This window comes from Daphnia pulex, chromosome 11 (genome assembly GCF_021134715.1).
Source record: "Daphnia pulex isolate KAP4 chromosome 11, ASM2113471v1".
NCBI classification, from domain to species: Eukaryota; Metazoa; Arthropoda; class Branchiopoda; order Diplostraca; family Daphniidae; genus Daphnia; species Daphnia pulex.
In genome coordinates this window covers 2134934-2158307 of record NC_060027.1, presented here as the reverse complement: position 1 = coordinate 2158307, position 23374 = coordinate 2134934, and the positions used below count along the sequence as shown (strand labels likewise).

General features: G+C 39.1%; 4 protein-coding genes, 4 long non-coding RNA genes and 1 other non-coding gene across 19 annotated transcripts; 4 read left to right on the top strand and 5 right to left on the bottom strand.

The window, feature by feature from the left end:
* The first annotated feature begins 1120 nt into the window (after positions 1-1120).
* Positions 1121-7510, top strand: LOC124207915 (nose resistant to fluoxetine protein 6-like). 7 transcript variants are annotated; one of them, XM_046605557.1, is made up of 17 exons: positions 1121-1391; positions 1491-1699; positions 1782-1884; positions 1960-2172; positions 2668-2785; positions 2854-3192; positions 3259-3919; positions 3972-4082; positions 4443-4718; positions 4810-5323; positions 5399-5699; positions 5776-6076; positions 6160-6194; positions 6290-6468; positions 6562-6670; positions 6737-6935; positions 7004-7510. In XM_046605557.1, exons 8-17 carry the CDS (start codon positions 3986-3988, stop codon positions 7291-7293), a joined length of 2301 nt encoding a protein of 766 aa, XP_046461513.1. In that variant the 5' UTR covers positions 1121-1391; positions 1491-1699; positions 1782-1884; positions 1960-2172; positions 2668-2785; positions 2854-3192; positions 3259-3919; positions 3972-3985; the 3' UTR covers positions 7294-7510. The 7 variants fall into 7 exon arrangements, with proteins under 7 accessions (XP_046461513.1, XP_046461512.1, XP_046461510.1 ...); XM_046605556.1 differs by having other exon boundaries at positions 2650-2785; XM_046605554.1 differs by having other exon boundaries at positions 2620-2785; positions 2854-3146.
* A 111-nt stretch (positions 7511-7621) lies between these two features.
* LOC124207932 lies at positions 7622-8624 on the bottom strand. The gene is made up of 6 exons (XR_006880186.1): positions 8469-8624; positions 8343-8403; positions 8180-8262; positions 8034-8108; positions 7903-7974; positions 7622-7840 (listed from the first exon to the last, which is right to left on the bottom strand). It is a non-coding gene; the product is annotated as an uncharacterized LOC124207932 (long non-coding RNA).
* A 28-nt stretch (positions 8625-8652) lies between these two features.
* Positions 8653-10711, top strand: LOC124207930. The gene is made up of 5 exons (XR_006880184.1): positions 8653-8772; positions 8875-9051; positions 9143-9285; positions 9392-9690; positions 10481-10711. It is a non-coding gene; the product is annotated as an uncharacterized LOC124207930 (long non-coding RNA).
* Positions 10712-11483: 772 nt separating this feature from the next.
* Positions 11484-12430, bottom strand: LOC124207908. Its single transcript, XR_006880177.1, has 2 exons — positions 12309-12430; positions 11484-12232 (listed from the first exon to the last, which is right to left on the bottom strand). It is a non-coding gene; the product is annotated as an uncharacterized LOC124207908 (long non-coding RNA).
* Positions 12431-13584: 1154 nt separating this feature from the next.
* LOC124207907 lies at positions 13585-14950 on the bottom strand. Its single transcript, XR_006880176.1, has 5 exons — positions 14413-14950; positions 14007-14159; positions 13842-13934; positions 13680-13764; positions 13585-13622 (listed from the first exon to the last, which is right to left on the bottom strand). It is a non-coding gene; the product is annotated as an uncharacterized LOC124207907 (long non-coding RNA).
* Positions 14951-15073: 123 nt separating this feature from the next.
* On the top strand, positions 15074-15145 carry Trnam-cau. Its single transcript has one exon. It is a non-coding gene; the product is annotated as a tRNA-Met (tRNA).
* A 95-nt stretch (positions 15146-15240) lies between these two features.
* Positions 15241-17493, bottom strand: LOC124207901 (inactive hydroxysteroid dehydrogenase-like protein 1). 3 transcript variants are annotated; one of them, XM_046605539.1, is made up of 6 exons: positions 16984-17493; positions 16529-16896; positions 16360-16470; positions 16082-16302; positions 15793-16020; positions 15241-15722 (listed from the first exon to the last, which is right to left on the bottom strand). In XM_046605539.1, the coding sequence occupies exons 2-6, from the start codon at positions 16863-16865 to the stop codon at positions 15624-15626; spliced, it is 996 nt and encodes a 331-aa protein (XP_046461495.1). In that variant the 5' UTR covers positions 16866-16896; positions 16984-17493; the 3' UTR covers positions 15241-15623. The 3 variants fall into 3 exon arrangements, with proteins under 3 accessions (XP_046461495.1, XP_046461496.1, XP_046461494.1); XM_046605540.1 differs by having other exon boundaries at positions 16995-17192; XM_046605538.1 differs by having other exon boundaries at positions 16960-17168.
* A 477-nt stretch (positions 17494-17970) lies between these two features.
* LOC124207903 (dysbindin protein homolog) lies at positions 17971-19662 on the top strand. Its single transcript, XM_046605541.1, has 6 exons — positions 17971-18329; positions 18401-18572; positions 18644-18776; positions 18845-19000; positions 19071-19211; positions 19268-19662. Exons 1-6 carry the CDS (start codon positions 18271-18273, stop codon positions 19357-19359), a joined length of 753 nt encoding a protein of 250 aa, XP_046461497.1. The 5' UTR covers positions 17971-18270; the 3' UTR covers positions 19360-19662.
* Positions 19395-23373, bottom strand: LOC124207895 (zinc finger protein 62 homolog). 3 transcript variants are annotated; one of them, XM_046605529.1, is made up of 10 exons: positions 23237-23373; positions 22250-22493; positions 21997-22177; positions 21694-21931; positions 21278-21606; positions 20880-21201; positions 20543-20822; positions 20384-20475; positions 20056-20312; positions 19395-19985 (listed from the first exon to the last, which is right to left on the bottom strand). In XM_046605529.1, the coding sequence occupies exons 2-10, from the start codon at positions 22477-22479 to the stop codon at positions 19932-19934; spliced, it is 1983 nt and encodes a 660-aa protein (XP_046461485.1). In that variant the 5' UTR covers positions 22480-22493; positions 23237-23373; the 3' UTR covers positions 19395-19931. The 3 variants fall into 3 exon arrangements, with proteins under 3 accessions (XP_046461485.1, XP_046461484.1, XP_046461486.1); XM_046605528.1 differs by lacking the exon at positions 23237-23373 and adding an exon at positions 22859-23001; XM_046605530.1 differs by lacking the exon at positions 23237-23373 and adding an exon at positions 22604-22781.
* Between the last annotated feature and the right edge of the window lies 1 nt (position 23374).

Below are 23374 nucleotides of genomic sequence, written 5' to 3'. Positions count from 1 at the left end.
AGAATCGCAAGGCGATTCCAACGGAATTAAGTCCGAATTTTTATCTTTTCCCGTTCACGAGATAATCACGGTTGAAAATCGTGAAATATCACGAAAACCCAAAGTCTCCCCGTTCGACTACATCGCTTTTAGCCGTATATTCGGCTTGTAAAAAAAAACTAATTGATACAAAATGTAGCCCTTTCATCCCTCTTTCAGAATCCAAAAGGATTTTTTATAATTCTTTGAGATGTTTGAGATATCACGATTTTCGTGATACCCCCATTTCGACAAATTTTTCAGGCATTTCATTCGGCGTTGCCGATTGCCGTATATGTGACTTCGCCCCCACTCCTTCGCTTTTTCCATTGTTTCCTATGTATCAAGTCCCATCTGTATCGATATACAAGGCCTTGATACATAGGAAACAGGGAAAAAGCGAAGGAGTGGACAGGAAAGGGGGCGAAAAGCACATATACGGCAATCGGCAACGCCGAATGAAATGCCTGACAAATTTGTCGAAATGGGGGTATCACAAAAATCGTGATATCTCAAACATCTCAAAGAATTATAAAAAATCCTTTTGGATTCTGAAAGAGGGATGAAAGGGCTACATTTTGTATCAATTAGTTTTTTTTTACAAGCCGAATATACGGCTAAAAGCGATGTAGTCGAACGGGGAGACTTTGGGTTTTCGTGATATTTCACGATTTTCAACCGTGATTATCTCGTGAACGGGAAAAGATAAAAATCCGGACTTAATTCCGTTGGAATCGCCTTGCGATTCTGAACAGATTAGACCTAGTCCGGATTTGTAAAGTTCTTTTCCGGATTACGATCCGAAAAGTACCCCCACCATTTCGGTCCGGTTGAGTGGGAGATCGCTTGTTAAAAGCAAGTCGCTCCTAGAGCAAAATTCGATCGTGAACGAGTACAAATGATTAAGTGTAGATGGCATTCAGATTTTGCTCGATATATGAAACGACTTATGAAATAATAAACTTGTTCAATTTTTTTTTAATTATTAATCAAAGTTTTTATATAATTATTTATTCCAGATATTCATTTTTGAAAAAAAAATTTGCGTTGTGGCGGCGCGGTTGCGTGCATCCCTAAACTGGCAACATTGTACATTGGCTCTCAGTCTCAATTTCTCACGGAAGTTCGTCTGTAATTAGTGTTTTCGTGATCTTTGACAGAAGAAGCACATGTTAAAAGGAAATTGTACTAAGCGTTCGACAAAGTAGTTGTAAAGTTTTCTTTGATTTTTCAATCAACCAATTGTCAATGTTTAATCCACTGGTGCTACTGCCCGTCTCTTAAAAGTTGTTGAATAAAAAGCAGTCAAATCAAGGGATGTCTTAACTGCCGCAAGATTCTCGAATTACATTTGTGCAAGAAGCATTAAAGAAGTAAGCCATGCATTGTTTCACTTGTTTTGAATTTCTAAATCTCTTTGTGCTGAATATGAGACTGTTTTCTATGTATAATTAGTGTTTCTTTATTTACAGAATCACTTGACTGTGATGCAACAAAAAGATAGCATCTGGACCTTAAACGTTACTGTGTGGCTGTTGAAGTTGCCTGTAACTGTGAAGCACCTCAGAAGGTGTATTGAGTATTCAATGTCAGTTACTCCATGTTTCTTTTGCCTCAAATTGCAGGAATTCCAATCTACATGTTGATCAACATTAAATGTATCTCCTCATTGAACAGCAAAGTAATGTTTGCTATAAATAGCTAGCCAGTGAGAAGAACGTCTACTGTTGACAGGCAGCCTAATTCTTTTCTACTTGTTCCAGGACTTGAGAAATTTGGAGACTGATAAGTTTTTTCACTTCCACCTGACTCACTTGGATTCCTGGTGCCAAAAAAAAATCATTTTTAGCACATGCATGGTTACTGGTAACATTAGATTACTATAACACTACAACTACAGTTAACATGTACAACTCTTAATTGTTATAAATTTTAACTTAGTTCCTAGATGTGAAGTGGATTTTCGACACTGCAAACTCTTGTCCTTCTTCCACTTCTTCCCTTTTTGGCTTGTCCTCCGTGTACATTCATGCGAGTATGCATGTATTCAGGAGGCCGCTTATTCCTCGTTTACTCCTTCCGTCTGTGATTCTGATTGACGCATCCATACCAAGACTGTTTCAGAATGTACGGATATTTGGACGTCAACTGAAGGTATGTTGTGGTTTCCTCTTTTGTTATTTTTTAGTACTAGCCATAAGCCATAACAAGCCCATAAGACAGGCTAGAATGGTGGAACAATAACTAAATAGTTTGAACTTCTTTTAGATTCCTCCATTATTCTGAGAACCGTTAATTCTTTTTCATTAAAATGTTTTTTTGTTCTCCATTTTGATTCTTTTCATTTTTACATTCAATAAGGGCGTATCTTTTGCCTCACTTTACCATGGGCGGCCTTTATTGCCACTCATTAATTTGTAACTTCCATTTTTGTGGAAACGTTACAATTAAATGTCGCCTCCCACGTACAACTTTTTCTGTCAATTTTTTTCCCCAGTTTATTTTTTCTTCCTTGAAATGCCATACATTAAAATAACAATAATATTAGCACATTATATATGCTGATGACCAATCATCTTGTGTTGACGAATTTGATAGTAGAAAAGGTATTGCTTTTTCGTGTAATTGAAGCCATTTTCAATTCCGGAGGCAACAGCAAAAAAGGACGTACACGCAATATTCTCTCAGCCAGTACGACAATGCTTCGTCAGTCACCTCAGACTGAAAATTCTGCCATTTTCCCATTGAGAAGATGGAAAATCATCAGGTCAGAATAAATTCTTCTCCTTGTTTTTACATAAATTCTAATGGATCGATTTTTATTATATCGTGCAGAAAATTAAGGATCACGTTTCAGAATTGAGCGCGGACCGATTGAGCATCCTGAAACAAGCCCTGCATTAAGCAAAGCATTTCCATGAAGACTCATACTCTGATCTTTCCATCTGGCTGGATAAGAGAGAGGAAGCGTTGGCAAATGCGGATGATCCAGCCATTCACCTCAAACAGATCGATCGTCAACAGGAAGTCAACAAACTTGTCATGTCAGAAGCTGCCGAGTACAAAACAACTTTTGGAAAAAACTGAACAAGACAAGCAGGACTCTAGCCAAGCTATGTCTTAATGAGGTAGAAGGTGCTAAGTCAACGATTTTATCGAATTGCACAATTCCCGGTTAAATTTTGTCAGTTGGTTGATGTTTATTAATCATTAATCACAGTTATGTTTTTATGATTACAGGTATGCTGCTTTGCGATCAGGTGTCTGCAGAGACGAGTCAATTCTCTGACAAACTGAACGGCATGCTCATCGCTTTGACTAATGCTTTCAAAAAAGTGAAATCGGCTGAGCCCATCTCTGCCCACCCTGATAAGATCCAGGAAGAGATGCAAGAAAAGGAATCTATTGTTGAAGACTTTAACAAGAGCCGAACCGACGAAACAAATTCAAGAGATGGATTCCGCCTGGGATTACGTCACGGCATTGTATATTCAACGAGAGGATAACTGCATCAATTTCATGGAAAGGTCCATGGAATATCATGATATCCCTACGAATGTTCATCAAGTGGCTGACCAATGCCGAGAAAACTTTAAGCGGCTTCAAACCCATCTCCCGCGCCATGGAGACTTTTGTCTCTCTGATCATCACAATTCCCTCCAATGGGACTTTCGATTCAGAAGATGGCGATCGTCAGCCTCAATAAAAATGGGACCCCCTCAAAGTACTTCATCCAGAAGCAGGATGTGATCCTTATCAAGAACCTCCTCATGTTGCTTGGAGCGTGTCCTATCAAGATCTGCCGAACGAACAAGGAGACTGGACTTTTCCTACAAAGAGACGAAAGAGTATCACGACTCGTGGCACGAGCTGTATTCCTGGTTAGAGGAAGCTGAAAAAGGTATTATCAATATTGAATTATACCCACCTTACCTAAACTAGGTATTTCAAAGGCACCTCTCAAGGAATGACGAGCCCCAACAGCTCCTTATCTGGTCAGCTTGGAAGCAGCCAAACAATCTTCTCGCCCCTTCATATATCTTTAACACCATTTCTTACAACTGGTGGGTTGATTTCTAAATTCTAAGGTCCGTTTGGTTAGTTACTGCTGCATACTTTAAAATTCAGATCGTTCCTTTATCGATAGAAAACAATATGTTTTATATTTCAATCATTGTGCAGTCCACTATCAATTATGGGCTGAATATAGATTTCGAAAGATAATAAAGTTCTAAACTCCAGAGAGACAGCAAACAACCTTCTGAGATTGATAAGGTATGCAGAAAACACATGCATAAACACCGTGTTGCTGCGTGAATGTTGGAAGTCGTCATTTGAGTTTTGCTCAAATTCCCGACTCCCGAGCAGTTCACTCATCACGATGAGTACATTGTACACTGTTAGTTTTCTCCTGTTAATATCAGGAAGGCAGTCTCATCAATTCTTAGATCAAGGATCCATCATTTCACCGGACAGCGAACGTCAGACCTCGGAGAATTGGTGGAATGTCATCAACGAACAACTAGAGGAAAATGGGAAACGTTTCCATTTGATATCCTTAATTAAGAAAATTTTTATAGCACTGGAATCTTCTTCGTTTCCCACCGCTGTTGCCAAAAACATCAATCAAAAGTGCAAAGAAGATAGCCAGATGTACGTCCGCAGCCTTTACAGCAACAGGACTCTGTGGGCTTTGCAAAGTAAGTTAAAACAATATCGTGAATAAATTAACTGCAGCCCATTCATATCGACGAATTATTTAACCGTAAATGTTTTTGAAATAATTATTAGTGCAAGAGTCAACGGCAAAACTGCCCCCGGGAATATTTGTACATGGCACGCCAAATATTCAAGCAGATGGACTGTTCGATGAATGTCTGGCCATTCGGGCTCCTGAATTCGATGGGCAGTACTGTACCGTCTTCTTTAGGTCAGAAGTCGTCAATCAATCAGAAATTCTTCCGCCAGATGAATCCTCACTCCATCTCCAATCCCACGGAGAACGGGCTCTGATCGACAACTTTGTCACCGTTTTTCAGCTCTTGGGATTATTAGGATCGGATCGAATCGAACCCAAAGTGGCCCTGGCAGATGCCAAAATTGGCAATTACCCACACGTCAACCCCAGCACCGCATTCTGTCTGCCATCGTCTTGCAGTGCCGCCGACCTCGGCCAAGCGGTTGCCGAACTCGTTGGAAGTTACGTGATAGCCAATCGATCTATCGTGACGATTGCCGACGAGCGATATTGCTTCAAAGCCAATAGTGTTTCACCTTCTTTCGATAGTGTCACCATTATCGTCATGTAATATCAAATTTGAAAAAAAAAAAAATTAAATTAACAAGGCATATTAATGAATTTCAAATTTTGTTTCAACAGAGAGGCGTTCATTCTTGTTGGTCTTTTAGTTGTAATGGCAACCGTTCACGAAGCCTGGCGAATATACCGTGGGACCGATTTCGATGCCAAACCGGACGGCAAACTCTTGAGGGCGTTGCAATGCTTTTCCGTCTTACACAACGGCCGTAAAATCCTGTCGATGAAGAGGACAGCTTCGTTTTCGGACGATCATTTTGGTTGCATTCCAGGCATCCGCTTCTTCTCAACTTGCTGGGTCGTCTTGGGAAACACTGCTTATATTGTTTCAGATAGGGTTATGAACAGAACTGCTATGGTTTATGTGAGTTTCCACAAATTAAACAAATTAAATATTTTTTCCTTAGCTAAAAGAAGAATTTGATTCATATCGCTTTCAGACAGCCTTACAAATTGGTATTCCAACCGGCGCCAATTTGTCAATTTTTATCGACCATTTCTTCTTGATTGGCGGTTTGCTCACATCTTCCCAATTGCTCCGGGAGCTGGACCGTCACAAGGGCAGATTCAACGTCGGCCTTTATTATTTGCATCGATATCTGAGACTGACTATTGTGTACGCCTTCATCCTCGGTTTCATCGCAACGTTAATAGTCTACGTCGCCACCGGACCCAATTGGTACACCGTGGATTTTTATTCAAACGCTTGTCGCCTCGCCTGGTGGAGACAGTTTCTCTACAGTCAGTTCCAAGCTCATTTTTTAAATATCTTATTTCTCTAATCTCATTTTTAATTCTATGATCATACGTAATGATTCGGACAGTTAACAATTTATTTCTTGGGGATCCCAATTATTTGGTATGTTAAGAAGATTCATTTTTACTATGTACGACTATGCAAATTGCTTGGACTAAAGAGATTCTGTAATTATTTTTCAACGTTTGGGATGTTAGTGCATGCGACAAACTTGGTTCCTGGCGGTCTTCATGCAACTCCTAATCGTATCTCCACTTCTCATTTATCCGCTTTGGCGATGGAGGAAATTGGGACTTGCGTGGTTGAGCTCCGTTGCAATTGGCTGTTACACCACGATCTTTTGGGTTTACGCAGAGAAAAATACAGAAACCCACCTGTAATTATTCCTTTGAAAAAATCAAGTCCATCATAATCTACTGACAAGTACTTTTTTAATATTTTTTTGGCGAAACTTAAACCGACCATATAGTAATGACTATCGTCACAAACCGTGGATTAGAGCACCTACTTACCTGGTTGGAATACTGTCAGGTTGGATCTTGCACATCACAAAATGTTCTCCCATTCGACCATCGAAAGTAAAATATATTTTTTATTTCATTGTCGATATATTATCACCGTAAAATTCATTTGCGTTCATTTAGCTTTTTGTGGCTATGGGATGGGTAGTGTCCATAGCCGTTGGTGCTGCCGTTATTCACGGTATGAAGCCCAATGTTGTCGTTCCATCAGGAATCAACGAGATTAGTTATGATCTTTTGATGGTGTTCGGTCCTCTGCATCGGACCGCTTGGGCTTGTGTCATGGCTTGGATCATCATCGCTTGTTCCCGGGGCTTTGGCGGTATATTATTTGTCCAATCGTCAATTAGTGTAGAGTTTTTAACGTGATTCTATTTGACGTCCATGCAGGTTTCCTTAACCGGCTCTTATCATGGAAAGGTTTCTTACCACTTAGCCGGTTGACTTATTGCGTCTACCTGATCCATTGGGACTTTCTCAACGTGTATTACTCCGCTGTGCGGAAACGTTATTATTTTAGGTTGTACGAACAGTTCATCATTCTATTCGGTATCTTCTTCGTCATTTATGCACTTGCGTTTGCGATATCCGCTTCAATTGAAGTATCTTTCCTACGTTTGGAGAAACTCATTTTCTCTTCCAAACCCAAAAGAAATTCACTGCCTGTAACTAACGATTGACACGCGCGTCATAGCCTAAGGATATGCAAAACTTAAGTCTTAGCTAGTCTTACAGAAATAAAGCAAGGTTCATTTTTACTACTTTATAGCGGTACACATATCTTTATGGGTAATCGATGGGAAATGGTATGATTGTGGAGTTTATGCGTCAATATTGGAATCAAAGCACATCCTCGACATCAAACGTACTACTTGAATAAATAATGTTTACACACAATTTTGGTTGTCATAAATCTAACTTGAAACCTCTGACGTATAGATTCATTTCAGGAAAAATAGTTCACAATAATTGGTGACGCTTATTATAATAGGAGCAAGGTTTTGTTGATTAGTTCACAACTAATGGGACTGGATTAAACAGCTTTTCTCATGTCTTGATATTAGGTTAATATATGTGAATAACTTTCGGCCTAATCCAATATTCCTATTCCAACTTCATTTAAATTAAATTCTCCAGGCGAGGCTCGAACTCGCGACCTCGGCATTTCTCTTTTTTTTTATATTTGTTGAAGCAATGAATGACCATCAACTTGTAGCAAGGGTTAACCTGAAATTAAATAAAATGACGAACTGAATGTAGTGAAAAAAAAAAAGATAATGACAAGATACTTGGAATAAGTTGAACATCTCTCTACATATTCCACTAGTGGATAAAGTCTGGAACAGAAGCTAGGGATTTAACTGAAAAGATAATTTAGATGTCAATTTTAAAACAAGATTGCAGTAACAGCAAGCAATACCTCAAATGAATCAATTGAAAGGAACCACAAAAAGGAAGAGCTCAGCAATATCACCTAGAAAAATCAAACAAAAACCTCAGGACAAAAACAATTGATTGTAGAAGTCGAAAATGTTATTTTGTTGACATCTTCAAACTGCAGCTCACCATTATTAAAATTGGAAAGAAAGTGAAATGCCGACTCAAAGTTCTTGGATTCATTTGAGATTCACCATTTACAAAACATGCATCTGAAAGACAAGAACAGAAAATTTGTAAGATTGCTGTGTTAATACAATATTTGATTTCAATTTTGGTATAGGCACATTACAGCTGCAGGATGATGACAGCTTAGAATTCCTGACCAGCTTCAACAATGGTCGTCATTACGTCTGGCAAATGATGACAAATGGAAGAACTGGTAAATATGCATTAGAAAATTTAGTTAAAATAATACCAAGTCCATTCATCTTTCAGTTTTTCAGTTTCAAAAACATTATTGTTAATTAACTTAGGCTGAATATTGATTTCCCTTTTCGAATTCTTTCAATTTTCCACACTTCAGCCATGCTTCAGCTGTCAGCTGTCTGCATGCGGCACTGGCATCATCTAGCGGTTGTTTTTACAATTCAGACGGTTGTCCAGTGTGCCGCTAGATGGTGTTGGTATTGTTTTTTAAATGGCGAAATGTGTAATCGATTCAGTGAATGTGTTTTCGAATTTTCATGTTTTACTGCCCAAAATCAACTAATTATTTACATGTAAGCATATTGTGATTATTCTAACTACATAGTATAAAATTTTCTTTCACTCTCTGTGTACTTGACCAATTGACTAATTGTGTACTTTACTTGGAATTCTAGAAAATGTACCTGCTGTCTAGTCATCAGATTAAATTTGGACCTCATTTAAAAAAAAACCAATTGCTCCACTCTTCTGTGACTCACACACTCAGCTTCATCTGCATCATCCTCTCACATCTTAGACAAAACTGCAAGCTGTTTTGCCCAAAAGTTGTGGCATTGCATATACGGTTACAGGTAAGCATAGCCTTCCGAATTTACTACCTCATCATCCATCAAGATCAATGCAATAAAATAATCTCAAAATTCACACCCATTTGTTTAACAGGTTCCTTGCCTGAAAGATATTTACACCTTTGAACACTTTTGTTGGGGTTGTTGCATCATGAAATTGTATTGCTGCCATTACCTGCATGTCCCACTTCATAGCTACAAGAAACGAGCCTTCTACAAAGCCTAGAACAGATTGAGGTAAAGGTGTGCTTCTATGTTCCCACTTTATTCAAATTCCAGCTTGGTCGTCGGTATTTATGGGCCTCACTGCAATGTTAAAACCTTTTTCTGTTTTTTGCTTTAGGAATTCATAGGTTGTGTGGTATGCCATTGGATCCATTGGATTTTGCGAGTCAGCCGCCGATGTCAATCTACAACGCAGTTTCTTTATTGGAATTGTGTGGTCCTGGCACTGAGATCCTTGATGCTGGCCTTTGTCCATTACAGAAGATTGACTTCTACCAACTCTCTGCTCCATCCTTATCTTCGCTACCCACACTCATCTAGCTTCTCTGCTTATTATACTGCTTAACAATTTGCTTCACTGACGAGTTAGACCAGTCGCTTCCGTCCGCCTATCACTCTCCACGGAATCATGCCCAGGTACCCGACGATTGACTTATTTTCTTAGATTATCTTCTAGTAATTAGTAGTAGTAATAATCTACTTGCGTCAAACTCTTGTGTCCGTGTAATAATTCCAAAATTAGGGCCTATCTATCTTGCGGCTAAACGAAGTGTTACTTAGACTTTTTTTTTCTAACGCTAGATGGCTTTTCGATAATTTTCAGCTGTCAAAACAGTCAGTTTTAGTTACTTTGCACATCTCTTTAAACATTTATCGACAGTTATTGTGTAGAAATTTTTTAGTGGTAACTGACGATAACTATTCCGCCAACAAAGCTCACTTTTTAAATTATCGATTTTTGCTTTTTTTTTCTACTTCCGGTTTTCTTATTTCAGTCAGTAGTTCAGTAAATATTCATTCGACGCACAAACAAACCACATATTCGTGATCCTCGTTAAATTTTTAGTAAAGTTCATGTTCTTATTTTTGCATACGCGTACTTCCGGTTTTGAAAATTTTCCTGAACTATAGTTCAGGGAAATTCTCGATTTTGGCCAAATTTTGGATTTCGTTTAAATCACATCCAATCGACCCCAAATTTCATGGAGATCACGAATATGTGGTTTAATTTGACGACAGCTCAATGGTTAAGGCGCTGTGGTTACTTCCGGTATACTTCCGGAAAATTTTCATGAGACTAGCAAGTGAGCTTTGTTCTGTGTATAGTTCTAAATATTGCAAGCTTGATTTTACGTTAAAAAAATTGCATCTTTAAATCTTTGAGCTAAAAAACCTGTCACTTAATAAGAATTCTTTTGTCTTTCAGGTAATGCAGATGAGACTTCGACAAGATGGATTTCTCATCTTTAAATATCGTCAGCGGTCTCCGTTGGATGTTGCCCCTGCTCTGGCATTGGAAAGGGACAATCGCGACCGGCATCGTCATCAACGTGGATCATCGCGACCGGCACCAAGACTCGTCATCAACGTGGATCATCGTCTTGTTGGTATTATTTCGTTATGTGTTAGTTAACCCGTTGGCTGCCACGCCTTTGTTCTCCCCTAGCTCCTTAGCACGGGCCGCGCTGTTCGGTCTCGTGGTTTCCATGCCGCGTGGTCGGACAGTCGCACCAGCCCCAGATTCGCCGCAAGGCGCCTGTTAGGCAATGCACCATAGGGACTTCCCCCTTTTCGATACGGTGATGGATTCTAGAGGTTGTGCATTCCATCTTCTCCTGTCACCGTGTCAGCCCGGACTTGTCAGCAATGGCAAGTCCCTCCTTGGTCATGGATCCTTCTGACGTGGCGCGTAGAGTAGTAGAAAAACAACCTACGGGTTGTATGGCGTGGCAGCCAACGGGTTAACTTAAGTGTATGTGTGTATAAGTGTATGTATGTATGACTTGTATGTGTGACTGTAAAATGTGGTGGAATTGTGGGTGGAGGTGGGATAATAAAGCAATTCCTTTTAACATGTTTCTTCATTGTGTCTTTAATAACAGATGATTGAGTATTGACTTACATTTAATGCAAGGTATTAAAGGGACTTGCATTAAATGAAAATTTATTGGCAGAGTCCGAAGATCTATGTAGAACCAATCACATAATATGTCATAATCCATTCGTTACCCTAAGTTAAATAAAAATACAACAGTAAGTTTAAAGGAAAGACCAACTTTTTCGTAACTTGCCTAAATGAAATTCGTCCAAGCATCAGAGTGTTCTTGTTCAAAGCAACTGAAGCAACAGTAGTTCTGCTCAAAAAATGAAAATCAGAATACATTGCAATGTTAAAATGCTTGGAGGTGTTGAGAAGTCTTACAAGATAATTACTCGCATTTAAAGTGTATTCATTAGGGATCAATTTCCATTTACAAAGAAAAATTTTGGATTTAGAATAAGTCTTTGATCTTTTTGTAGTGGTGTTGTAACTCGGGGCAAGTAATACTTCGGAGCTTCGGTGTAGTAGGTTGGAGAAGCGTAAATGTGGGATAATGCTCGAATGCCTTGGTGTTGCAGTAAACAGGAGCTTCGGTGTAGCAGCTGGGGGACAGTGTAGATTTTGGTGTAGTAAACTGGAACCTCGGGGTAGTAATTCGGATCAACGTAGTACGATGAAGCAACCGCTGTGTAGTTGTGGGTATGTAGCTGGGTGCAGAGTAGTATTCAGGACCCCGGTGTAGTAAGCTGGAGCAGAGAAATACTTGGGAGCCTCGGTGTAGTAAGCTGGGGCAGCATACGTAGTCGCGTAGTAATCCGGTTCTCTGGTGGTATAGTGCTTGGGAGCCTCGGTGTAGTAGGCTGGAGCAGCATACGGTGTAATACTCCGGTGCCTTAGTGGTGTAGTACAGGTGGGCCTCGATGGTGTAATAAGCTGGAGCCTCGGTATAGTAGCTGGGATCGGAGTAGTAGGCCTACTTGTGGGCCTCGGTGTATTAACTGGTTGTTGCGTTAGTTGTGTAGGAAGGCGGCGGCGTTGCGGTTCAGTTTCCTCCATACCAAGGAGACATCGCTACACCAGCAGTCAACCCAGCCATCAACGATACAACACCCAATAGGAGCTCGACGCCATAGTTGCCTAAACAGTAAATAAATTGAAACATTAATATTAAATATTAACAGGCATATTAACAAATAGAAAAAAGAATATTTACCCATAATTGCGAATCGGTTACACGATGAGGAATACAGTTGGTGACAGATAGGGCACTGCAGTTCGGGCACTTCTTTTTTCTTACGACTCCTTTTACGCACAGTAATACTCCGGGACGTAGGTGTAGTAGCTCGGGGTAGCGCAGGTTGTAATGTAGTACTTGAGCGCTTCAGTGTTGTAGTAATGCGGGGCCTCGGTGGAGTAGGCAGGGGCAGCATGCATAGACGTGTAGAATTCCGACGCCTTAGGGATGTAGTACTTGGGAGCCTCGGTGTAGTAAACTAGGCAGCATACGTTGTTGTAGGCAGCGTCTTCGGTGTAGTACTTGGAGGCTGCGGTGTAGCGTAGGCCGTGGTGTAGTGAACTGGAGCATCGGTGTAGTATTTCTGTTCAACGTAGTACGAAAGAGCAGCTTCTGTGCAGTGAGTCGGGGCAGCGTAATACTTGGCCGCTTCAGTTGTGGTTGTGTAGATCGGGGCAGAGTAGTACTTTGCCGCTTCGGTGTAGTAATCAGCGGGAGTCTCGGTGTAGCAGCTGGGAACAGAGTAGTATTTAGGAAAATCGGTGCAATAAGTAGATGAGAACAGAGTAATACTTAGGAGCTTCGGTGTAGTAGGATGGGGCAGCATGCGTAGTCATGCTACGTCGCCTTGGTGGTGTAGTAACTCGGGGCAGAGTAAAACTTCATGGCGTCAGTGTAGTGGCTCGGGGCAGCGTAAGTTGTGCTATAAAACTCCGGTGCTTTAGTGGTGTAGTACTTGAAGACCTCGGTGCAGGAACTGGTCGTTGCGTAAGTTGCTTTTGGGTAGTAAGGCGGTGGCGTTGCGGTTTGGTATCCGCCATACCAAGAAGACATCGGTACACCAGTGGTCGACCCAGCCATTAATGATTCAACACACAACAGCAGCACGACGCCACAGTTTACTAGACAATTATAAATTTAAATATAAATATTACATTATAACAAGCACACATAAACAAAAGAAGGATTGATATACCACACTCTTTGTAAAAGACAGAATATTTACCCATAGATGCGAACTGACAGACAGAGCTCTGCAGTTGTTGCCGTGTCGGAGATGCTCCCTCAACTGATTTACCTTCGCCTTTTTTCTCTCCTTTTATACCACTTTTTGATCACCCTCACCTCTCAAGCCTTGCGGCTATTCTACCTTCTTGATAATGATGCAAAACTTCCCGTTCTCACCCAACCTCTACACCACTGCATGACACGTTCTACTTAATGATCTCCATGACCTTCGATTGAAATGCAAACTGGCCTTTCCTTCTACAGGATAACGTTGCGGGGATGGGTCTACAAAAACCAATATCAAAATGAAAACCAAATAGCTTAACCTTGCGGCTATTGTACCTGCTTGATAATGATGAAACACGTGTCATTCTGACCCAACCTTCTACACCTCCGCATGACACTTTTATGTAATGTTCCTTATGACCTTCAACCAAATTCATAGGAAATAGAAAACTTTCTGTCAACCCTTACCTCTCAAATCAATCCTTGCAGCAATTCTACCTATTTGATACGATGAACACGTGTTTTTCTCAATTCTCACCCAACCTTACACCACCACACGACACTTACGTAACGTTCCTTATGAGTTATTACCTTCAACCAAACTCATAGGAAATGATAATACTATGCTTTTGTTTTAGGTAATGGCTGAAAAGTCAAAAGTACCTTCTAAGTGTCCATCAGGTCGCGGAGTAGACTATCGATTTGCCATTTTTTCCCAGACACCTTATCATTTGGGTAACTGCGATACAATCATACAATGATTTTGAAAAAAAATAGTTGAAATAAGTTGGCTGCATGCCCCTTTCACGTTTCCTCCTGCAAATAAATGAGAAACATTTAGGTTATCCAGCACGGAACACTGAGAAGAACACATATTCAGCAAATTGTACACTAAATAAATCTATTCACCTACAAACTTATTGATTAATCTACGAAGAAATATAGCTGTGGCTAAACTTTTGACAACGAAACGCTAGTCCGCCATTAGCCCAGAATAACTGACACATATCATCATCACATCATCATCACACATCACCCCAATTAAAATAAAAAATAGAAAAACCATTACTTTCAGTTCTTCATACACACGCAAGTAAGGTCGTCTCAAAACCTGACCACGAAAACATGAAATACCATTACACCGTCCAACTCGTCTCTCAACAAACGGCGACACATTTTACGACTGAGTATTTTTATAGTGATCAAAACATTAAACATAAAACAAATGACGAACGTCCCACGCAGTATACTAAGCCACAGGTTTCTCTAATCAAGCTAGGTAGGGACGTAAGGTAACATATAAACAGAAATAAACGGGATAATCTTCCACGCAAACACTTGTATTTGTCAGAGTTCACGCAAGAAGATGGGTAAATCAATAAAAAACCCCTTTTTGGGGCCCATAAACTCTTTGAAAATTACTCGTGAATGACATGTTATTTTAGTAAGTTCCGCATGAATGAATGGTGATATTTTTTTCCATAAGATTGAGGAGACTAACATATTCGCAGATCTCGTTGCCCCAATCATGGACGGACGTAACCAATCACAAGACTACAACGTAAAGACTGGAATCCCCTGTAACCCTCCTGAAGCGATATTCCTTCAGAAGATGAAGCTGAGGGCGTGAGTTAAAGATGTATATCAATTTAAAAATGGTTTTGTTATCGCGTACTAGAGATTCGTACGTTTTATTGTATTCTTATCTTTAAATGGGAACATTCTATCAGAGCAGAGTGGCGCAGCGGAAGCGTGCTGGGCCCATAACCCAGAGGTCCGTGGATCGAAACCACGCTCTGCTATAAATTTTTTATGTGCAAAATTTGATTTAACTTTTATAACAATCTTTCACATTCTTTTATTTTCGTTAGAAAAGTGAACGGCACGTTTCACAAGATTATGGTTTAACGGGTTTGTATTTTAATATCGGACACTATTGGTGCAAATAGATTCAAGAACGACAAATAAATCTAGATTAGGGAGCCTTGGAATGAGCAAAAAATCTGGAAGAGTATAAACTTTGCGGAAGAATGTCTCTGAGAGACAAAAAGAAGTAGTTGACAGTTGATCGAGAAACAGTAATGTAACAGACCAGTCCACCAAACTAAATGTTTGATTAAGCAATTTCAGTTATATCTTAAACAATTCTATGAAATAAATCGCGATAAATAATTAGCTCACAGCTGAATTCTACATCATTGCAGCGACACGCAGACATACGCTCACAAGCACACACATACCATTCGCGAGTCAATCATAGATCATAAACTGGATGCTTGATTATTTGCGTTTTTTGAGCGCGTCGCGTCGAAGAAACTGTTGCATCATTCCACCGAAGCGGATCCAGAACCAAGTTGGTACAACATTGCAAGAGAAAAGCTGTCGGCAATTTTACAAAATGGTATTATAATTTTTTGAATAGTCCTGCGGGAAATAATAAGAGGCATACCTGTAACTCGTGAGACCAGTACCCAGTTGTCCGGTCACAGATGCCCAAGGTGGATAGGGCGCTTCGAACGAAAGTCTGAGCATTGGGCACCAATACTGATTGGCGGCCAATGAAATCACTAAACTTGGTAAGATTAGTTGCTATGTAGAAAGGGATAAGAGTTTGGACAGTGACCCCTGAATTTCGAACTTCATGAGACAGCGCACGAGAGAAATAGTCCACGTAGATCTGTACAAATTTAAATACTTTTAAGTTGAAGTCATTCATGATAAAACAAAGTTGAACTTACTTTGGAAGCCGAATAAATATTCATGTAGGGCAATGGACCGACAGAAGAGCTGGAAGAGAGGTTGACAATCGCTCCACGGCGTCTCTGTAACATCTGAGGCAATACTAGCCAACACATCATGGTCAGAGATCCCATGTTGATGTTAACATGTTGCCAAATGACGTCTTGGCTAAGCTCGCATAGCTCCATAGGCATCTCGTACATGACACCAACATTGTTCACTATTTTACAAAAAATGGCGATAAGTAATATTTTTTTCATGAACAAATAAACATTACCAAGCATTCCGATTTCTTTTCCACGAATAGCTTCTGCGATTTTATCAAAAATAGAGCGGCCGCCACTAAAATCTACCTGCACAACTTGTGTTTCAACATGGAATTCAGCCTCTGTAAATCAACAATGAAATAAAATTATTCGTAAATAACACAAAAAAAGTTGAATTACCTATTTCTTGTGCTACTTTTGTGAGTTTGTCAATGCTTCGACTCATCAGGATAATATTCACTCCAAGTCTTGCAAGTTCTCTAGCATATTCTTTTCCAATACCATCAGTCGCTCCTGTGACAATAGCCCATGGTCCATATCTTTCCTTAAAGTTGGAGAGGGAACGTAGTTTGGACAGTAGGAAAATTCGTACAGCACTAAGGAATGCTACAGAGGTATCCACAGCCACCTTGCCCACAACAATCAGACCCACTACAGCTAACATATCTCTTAAACGTTCTGTATTCTTGATAAGTTCTCCTGCCAAAAGGCGGAAGGAATCTGAAGCTACAGCCATCTTCAGAAACTTTTGTATAGACGGAAATACCCTAAAACGATAAAATTTAATTACGACTTTGAAAGGACTATTACCGTTAGGGTGTTTGACATACAAGTATAAATCTCTTAAAACCTACACGAATATTACTTGGTGAAATTGGGATCAGTAGAACAGGTTGACTTTCTCGAATGATGAGCACACGAAGTAGTGACCAACTCGCCCGAGATTTAACGGAATGTATCGTGTTTACTTCTTTTTTTCTTCCACGATACATGAATACTATGTGTATTGGGTCAATTTCGTTTCGCACCTGTCAAGTGTCAACATAGACAAGTTCGGGATGCTGAGTTGCACAACCGCAAAATTAGGATCGTGCGCCAACGAGTTTTTGTAACGTTGTGGGGATAGTAGAAAGCGGGTTTTTTATTATTTAAGCATAGAATTACTTATCTAATCTTAGAAATGTTCAGGATTATCGTTGTTTAGAACATTCTGCTTTTTATAGAGTAATTTGAAATGTATAATTCAGCTTAGTTTACCCATTAAAATTAAAGAAAGTCCAAGCCTGGGATGCTGTTTAGTCTTTTCTTGTGTGTTTGAGCTTGTCACTTGTCAGCAGATCTGTCAAAAAACACAAGAAAAGACTAAACAGCATCCCAGGCTTGGACTTTCTTTAATTTTAATGGGTAAACTAAGCTGAATTATACATTTCAAATTACTCTTTAAAAAGCAGAATGTTCTAAACAACGATAATCCTGAACATTTCTAAGATTAGATAAGTAATTCTATGCTTAAATAATAAAAAACCCGCTTTCTACTATCCCCACAACGTTACAAAAACTCGTTGGCGCACGATCCTAATTTTGCGGTTGTGCAACTCAGCATCCCGAACTTGTCTATGAGGTCTCTCGTAACAACCAACAGATGGGTGTGTTTTCATCCTTTAAAACATTAAAATTATCTTGTCATTGATATTATGAATAATAAAATTAAATATTTTAAAGGTAAAATCTAAAATCTAAAATATTATTTGGCATTATAAAAATTTTTGATAATCTAAAAATGTTTTCACCAAAGTGGCGGCCCTGCCCTGAGTAATTTCTTAATTTTTTTATTTCGTCTGCTCGTAGTCTCATTTTCATTTCTTAGTGTTCGCAATAACAAATCAAATCGAAATTTGAAAATAGTTAAATCAGATTTTCCCAAAGTAGTTAATCATATTTTTGTACTAAACAACGTTGAATAGCAAACAAGTTCGTTTAAGTTAACGTTATCAACTGCATGGGAAGGATTATTATTACGTTATTGAAATATTCGTTGATTGAGCTGTAGCATGAAATTTTGTCTACAAATTTCTTGTTGGTGTGGTTTTATGGATCAGTGATAAATTGCAGTCAGTGGGTGTGTTGTAAATTGCGTCATTATGCTACCGGCTAATTTACGAGAAAAACTATTTCAGGTCCAAGAAGAATTAGCAAGCAGGTTATTTACTTTAGAAAATTGGGAGTGTAAATGAACAAAATTGTGGAACTTAATGTTTTTTGTATTAACAGTTTGAGAACTTTGGGTTTAACTGAACCAATTTCACCTCTGGTGATTCCATCACGCCATGGAAAACATTTTGAAGGTGTACGGCTGGATGCTGGAGCTGACCTTCTCAACCACTACCAGTTTCAGTGGTGTAGAATGAGGGAAGCTTCTGATATAAATTACCATCTAGCAGAGGTAAAACACCAGTAAAATTCACAATTGTCTATTCCTGTAGGTAAAAGGTAAATGTACAGTTTTAATTTCAGCAAGCTGACAAAGCCATTGCTTCAGTAGAAAGTTACATCAACCGACAACATCACTTGGTTTCTACCTTAACAACCAATCTGAGTTCTGTATCTTTAATGATGATTCAACTTCAGAAAATAACTGAGTCAATGAGTGAGACACACAAAGTTCAGAAAAGTAAATTAAAAAAAAATGTTTATATAATTTTCTAAATTGTTTAGGTGTAACAGAAGCAACTTTGAAGAAAACTGAGGAGCATTTGGCCTTGTTAGAAGATCTGGTCAAAGATTCTCAGTTGGAATCTGAAATCAAGGAGCATGATAACAAATTTGCATTGCTGCAAGACCAAAAATTTGCTGAGCTGGAAAGTTTAAAAAGTATGTTTGATTACGAAATATTGACATGCTTGTATAACTGACGTATATTTTTTTTAATCAAATTTTTAAGATCACCTAGCAGCGGCACACCTCCAAAAAGTTAGAGAGTACGAGTCCAAACAAGTATTGAAAGCCAAAGAAAGACAAGCTATATTTGAACAGGCTTTTGAAACAGAGATCCAGCAGTATAAACAATCTGGAATCATTCCAAGTAACTCGGATTTACAATCGGCTTCAAGTACATTAACTAAGCCTCGTTTCTTGTAGGAATGAGTCAGTCTAATCGACAAACAACTAGCCTTGAAGAAATTGTTGTGGAAGATGATCCGTCTTCCTTGAACCAATTTCTCGACGAGTAGAAGCTGGCAAATAATCAAATACGTTTACTAATATATACATTTAAAGTATAGTCTATTTTTCCACGTTGTTGTGTGAGAAGAAGAAAAAAAAACATCTTACAGGTGAAGAATAAAAACAAACAATCATAATGAAGGCAAACGATGGAAGGGGAAGGTACTAGACACCGGAGGATATAGCAGGTTGTGGGTACGATTACAAGATGTAAAAATGTCCCCGATTGTTCTTTCCCCGTCCCAAAATTAAACATTCGATAATTATTAGCGACTCCGATAGCCAAAAATAAAGGCGTTTGTCAATTTTCACATGATTCTAAACTAATGACATTTTTTTCTTATAACTAAGAAAATCAAGAAAGATGCGAAATAGTTCGAAGGCAAAAGGAAACATAATAGGGGTGCACAAATAAAAATATTAAATGTAGCTAAAAGAATGTGAAAGCCTAAAATAATAATAGACTCCACGATCATATTATTTCTAGAAAAAATGGTAATGCATCGCGAAGAGATCTTTCTCTTCGAAAGTGCACGACGATCCTTTCAGATTACCCAGATTTATCCCCTTTTTTTACGATTCAGGCATCCGTTTCCTTTCCACACACTTTTAGGTGATAGCGCAAGTTCACCAACTGTTAAATTTTTTATCGAAATTCACATTAGATTAGTTAAAACGCAGTGCAAGTGATTCTATCGACTCACCGTATTAAACTGCTTTTGGCAGTGAGAGCACTCGTGAGGTGTCTGGGGTTCTTCGGTCGTCGAATGTGTCCGCTCGTGAACGTAACGCTCTCTAAAAGTCCGCATTTTTTCTGGGCATGAGCGGCATTGATAATTGAAATCGTTTGAGTGGATAGGCTGATGCAAGAGCAGGGCACTTTTCGATAGAAATGTTCGATCACATCCATCGCATGGAAAGATCGATTCGCGATGTTCCATAACCTTGTGCTCCTTTAAAGCTTTAAGATTTAAGACGTAAAAATATTGATTTTAATTAACAACGACTTGACTTGTTGAATTTGTGTCAAACCTTTGATATTTGGAAATTCCATTTCACAGACACTACACGGGATGACGGGAGTCTCTCCTGTGTGGGTGCAACGATGGATATAGAAGGCACTCCTTAATATAATATTACATTTGTTAGCATGATACTATTTTTGTGCCATATAAATTTCGTTAATGTTACCATTTGTGGTAACGCATCGGGCAAAAATCGCACTCTATAACTTGATAATGATAGTTGGCTTTTCGCGCTTTGGGTTCCTTTTTTTTCTTCCCTCTAGCTGCAACTTTTTCTTTACTCGCTTTTGGGTTAGCCGAGTCTCTTTTCCGATTCGTTTTCCCTTTAACATCTTCAAACTCCGCAACCTCCGCTTCGTTTACTGATACATCCCCCCCTTCACCATCGTCGAAACTGGGATCACTATCTACTTTTTCATCTGAACATACATTGGTTTTCGATGAACCTACAAGTGGTAGGTATAGTTTATTGTTGAGTTACAAAGGGTGAGAGTTGATATTACCTGCTAACTTTGCTTTGCTTTTCAATTTAAGTGCAATCTTAGCTTCTTCATCCTCCATTAAGTCAGCATTTTCTTCTTCTTCGACATCGGCCGTAACATCATTTTCGGCGCTTATTGCTTCTTCTTTTTCGGGATCCTGTTTAGGTTCCTGCTCCTCTTCGTCATTTTCTAAATGAATTGCTGTTTTATTAAGAACACCAATCTCGTCAGCCAAGCGGATTGAATCGGCAATCATAGGAGCCACTTCATTGTCACCAATCTCGTTATTGTCACGATGCTTCAACAAATGACGTTGATAGACACCTTGATAAGAAAATAAATCCTAAATGACGAAGAAAAAGATTTTAGAATTGATCAAGTAATAATGATTTAGGAAAAACAGCGATTTGAAGGCTTACTTGGCATATCGAGCATTGAAAGGGTTTGTCACGACTATGTATCCGCAAATGGTTTTTAATGTTTCCTCTAGTGAGAAAACGTCGATTACAATGGGGACAGACGTACTTTTTCCGAGCAAATTTAGAGGAAGGCTTCGCTCTTTTAGGCGCGAGTTTTTTAAGAGTTGCAACTGAAACAGGAGCGACTGTTAACGTGCGCGGTTCTTCCAGTTGCCGTCTTTGAAGCCGTTTTAACACCTTCCCCCCACGTCCAAGCTTTCGTCTTCCTACTACCGAAGGTACAGCGACTTCAGGGGAAGGTTCTCCGTTTCCTTCTTCGACAGTCATCTCTAACCAGATAAAGTTCGACAATCAATTATTTGTTTGGTTTTTTTTTCCACTTCTTAGAAATTTTCTTTCTTGTAACGCAATATTACCGTTCGGAATGTCGTTGACATCGTTGGTTGAATCCAGACCTTGATTCATGGGTGGTTGTGTAAGGCTTTGCACTTGTACGATCAAAGGACGCGGGGAGGTAACGGCTACAATTTTTGGACCTACACCCTTAGCTGGACTTTTCACTGGCGAGCTGTGAAATGTTTGTTGTTGTGGATGTTGATTTGGATGGTGTTGTGGGTGTTGCAGATGGCATATCCCATTAGCTTCAGGCTCATACTAAAAAAAAAAGTAATCATCATATTAATTTATACTTTAAGTAAAAGAAAGAAAGAACTCTTTACCACTGGTGAGGCATCACCATAATCAGTCAATTCATGTATGCTTGCTAAATCATCATCATGCTCTATAGGAGATCCCACTTTGAAATCTCCAATTATCTTTTCCCAGGATGATCCTTGAATCCTGGGTGCAGAAAGTTGCCCTGTGTAGATGTAGCGAATAAGTCCTTGTACCTCATCTAACCTGCATATTTCATGAAAGAGAATGAAAAAACATTTAAAAAAAAAAACATAAATTTGATCATTGAAATATTACGTGTAGCCAGCCATGATAACACAAGGATCATCAGTTAAAGGCCAATCCTTAAGAAGATGGCAAAGAACTGGGCTGGCAGCAGCCAAGACACCTTTATTTGCCCGGATCTTTCCTCCATCACAGTGAAGTGTGACATCAGCAAACAATTCCTTTTGAAGACAATCATACAACCCTCTTTCAATGCATAGGCCACGTCCCTTTGCTCGAATTAATACTCTTGTACTCTTCATTCTGCAGAATCAACCTATTGAAAAACATGATAAGATATTAATATGGGATTACACAACTATCTACAAAAAGATTCTTGATGAATTCAATAGAAAAAACTGATGCAAACATTGAAAATTCACCAACATTAAGTTTTAGAAATCAACACATGTGTAGATTACTAGCCAGAATTCCTAGAAGAAAGAAAGAAAGGACCTCTAGTATCAAAAACAATTTCTCCGAAAACTCTTTATCGCAAAATGGTCTACATATGATCTAGCACGTAGACATTTTCGTACGAATAAACTGCATCAATAACATCGTAGTCGTAGATTCATTACAATATCATCGATTATTATTTTTGAAAGTAGAAACGCCCTCCATGTAAATGGAATAACCTACCAAAACGAATTTAATGATCAAATGATGTGTTTTGGTTTTCAATAGATATGCCACGTTTCAAAATGATATAAAACACCCAGGGTACAGGGCAGTAAGTGCGTGATGGATGAATGTCAATATAACCGGTAAGATTACTACTTGATTCAACGAACGCCTTGTAAAGAACGGGACTCTGAAAAAGCCCTAAACAGCAATAATGGAAAATTTAGAAATTAACAACATCAGCGCCACCAATTCTTTCTTAAGATTATTCTTGTTGCGCCCGGAAATACAAGAGTAAACTGGACTACGAATTCATCTCCTCTTCAACATTTCTATGGTTGCTCTATTGATTTCGGTTATTGCTTCATTCGAAGAAATCATCACACAAGTTTTTACCTCAGCTTGTTGAGTCACGAACATCCGTTTGGAATTATCAAGGGCAAATTGTAAGCACTGATTGAAAAGAAAAAGAGACTCGAAAGAGTTACAGTGAAGTAATCAACTAATAGAGAGTGTAAAAGTCGTAGTCAAATA

Coding starts and splice junctions, on each gene's coding strand:
- LOC124207903 (XM_046605541.1), top strand. CDS start 18,271: ATGCTACCGGCTAATTTACGAGAAAAACTATTTCAGGTCCAAGAAGAA. Junction 18,330..18,400: donor CAAGAAGAATTAGCAAGCAG/GTTATTTACTTT, acceptor TTGTATTAACAG/TTTGAGAACTTTGGGTTTAA. Junction 18,573..18,643: donor TAAATTACCATCTAGCAGAG/GTAAAACACCAG, acceptor TTTTAATTTCAG/CAAGCTGACAAAGCCATTGC.
- LOC124207895 (XM_046605529.1), bottom strand. CDS start 22,479: ATGAAGAGTACAAGAGTATTAATTCGAGCAAAGGGACGTGGCCTATGC. Junction 21,932..21,996: donor ATGGTGATGCCTCACCAGTG/GTAAAGAGTTCT, acceptor TTTTTTTTTTAG/TATGAGCCTGAAGCTAATGG. Junction 19,986..20,055: donor GCCAAAAGCAGTTTAATACG/GTGAGTCGATAG, acceptor AAAATTTAACAG/TTGGTGAACTTGCGCTATCA.
- LOC124207915 (XM_046605557.1), top strand. CDS start 3,986: ATGACGAGCCCCAACAGCTCCTTATCTGGTCAGCTTGGAAGCAGCCAA. Junction 6,077..6,159: donor GTGGAGACAGTTTCTCTACA/GTCAGTTCCAAG, acceptor TGATTCGGACAG/TTAACAATTTATTTCTTGGG. Junction 6,195..6,289: donor TTGGGGATCCCAATTATTTG/GTATGTTAAGAA, acceptor TTGGGATGTTAG/TGCATGCGACAAACTTGGTT.
- LOC124207901 (XM_046605539.1), bottom strand. CDS start 16,865: ATGGCTGTAGCTTCAGATTCCTTCCGCCTTTTGGCAGGAGAACTTATC. Junction 16,303..16,359: donor AAAAGAAATCGGAATGCTTG/GTAATGTTTATT, acceptor TTTGTAAAATAG/TGAACAATGTTGGTGTCATG. Junction 15,723..15,792: donor ACTGGTCTCACGAGTTACAG/GTATGCCTCTTA, acceptor AATTGCCGACAG/CTTTTCTCTTGCAATGTTGT.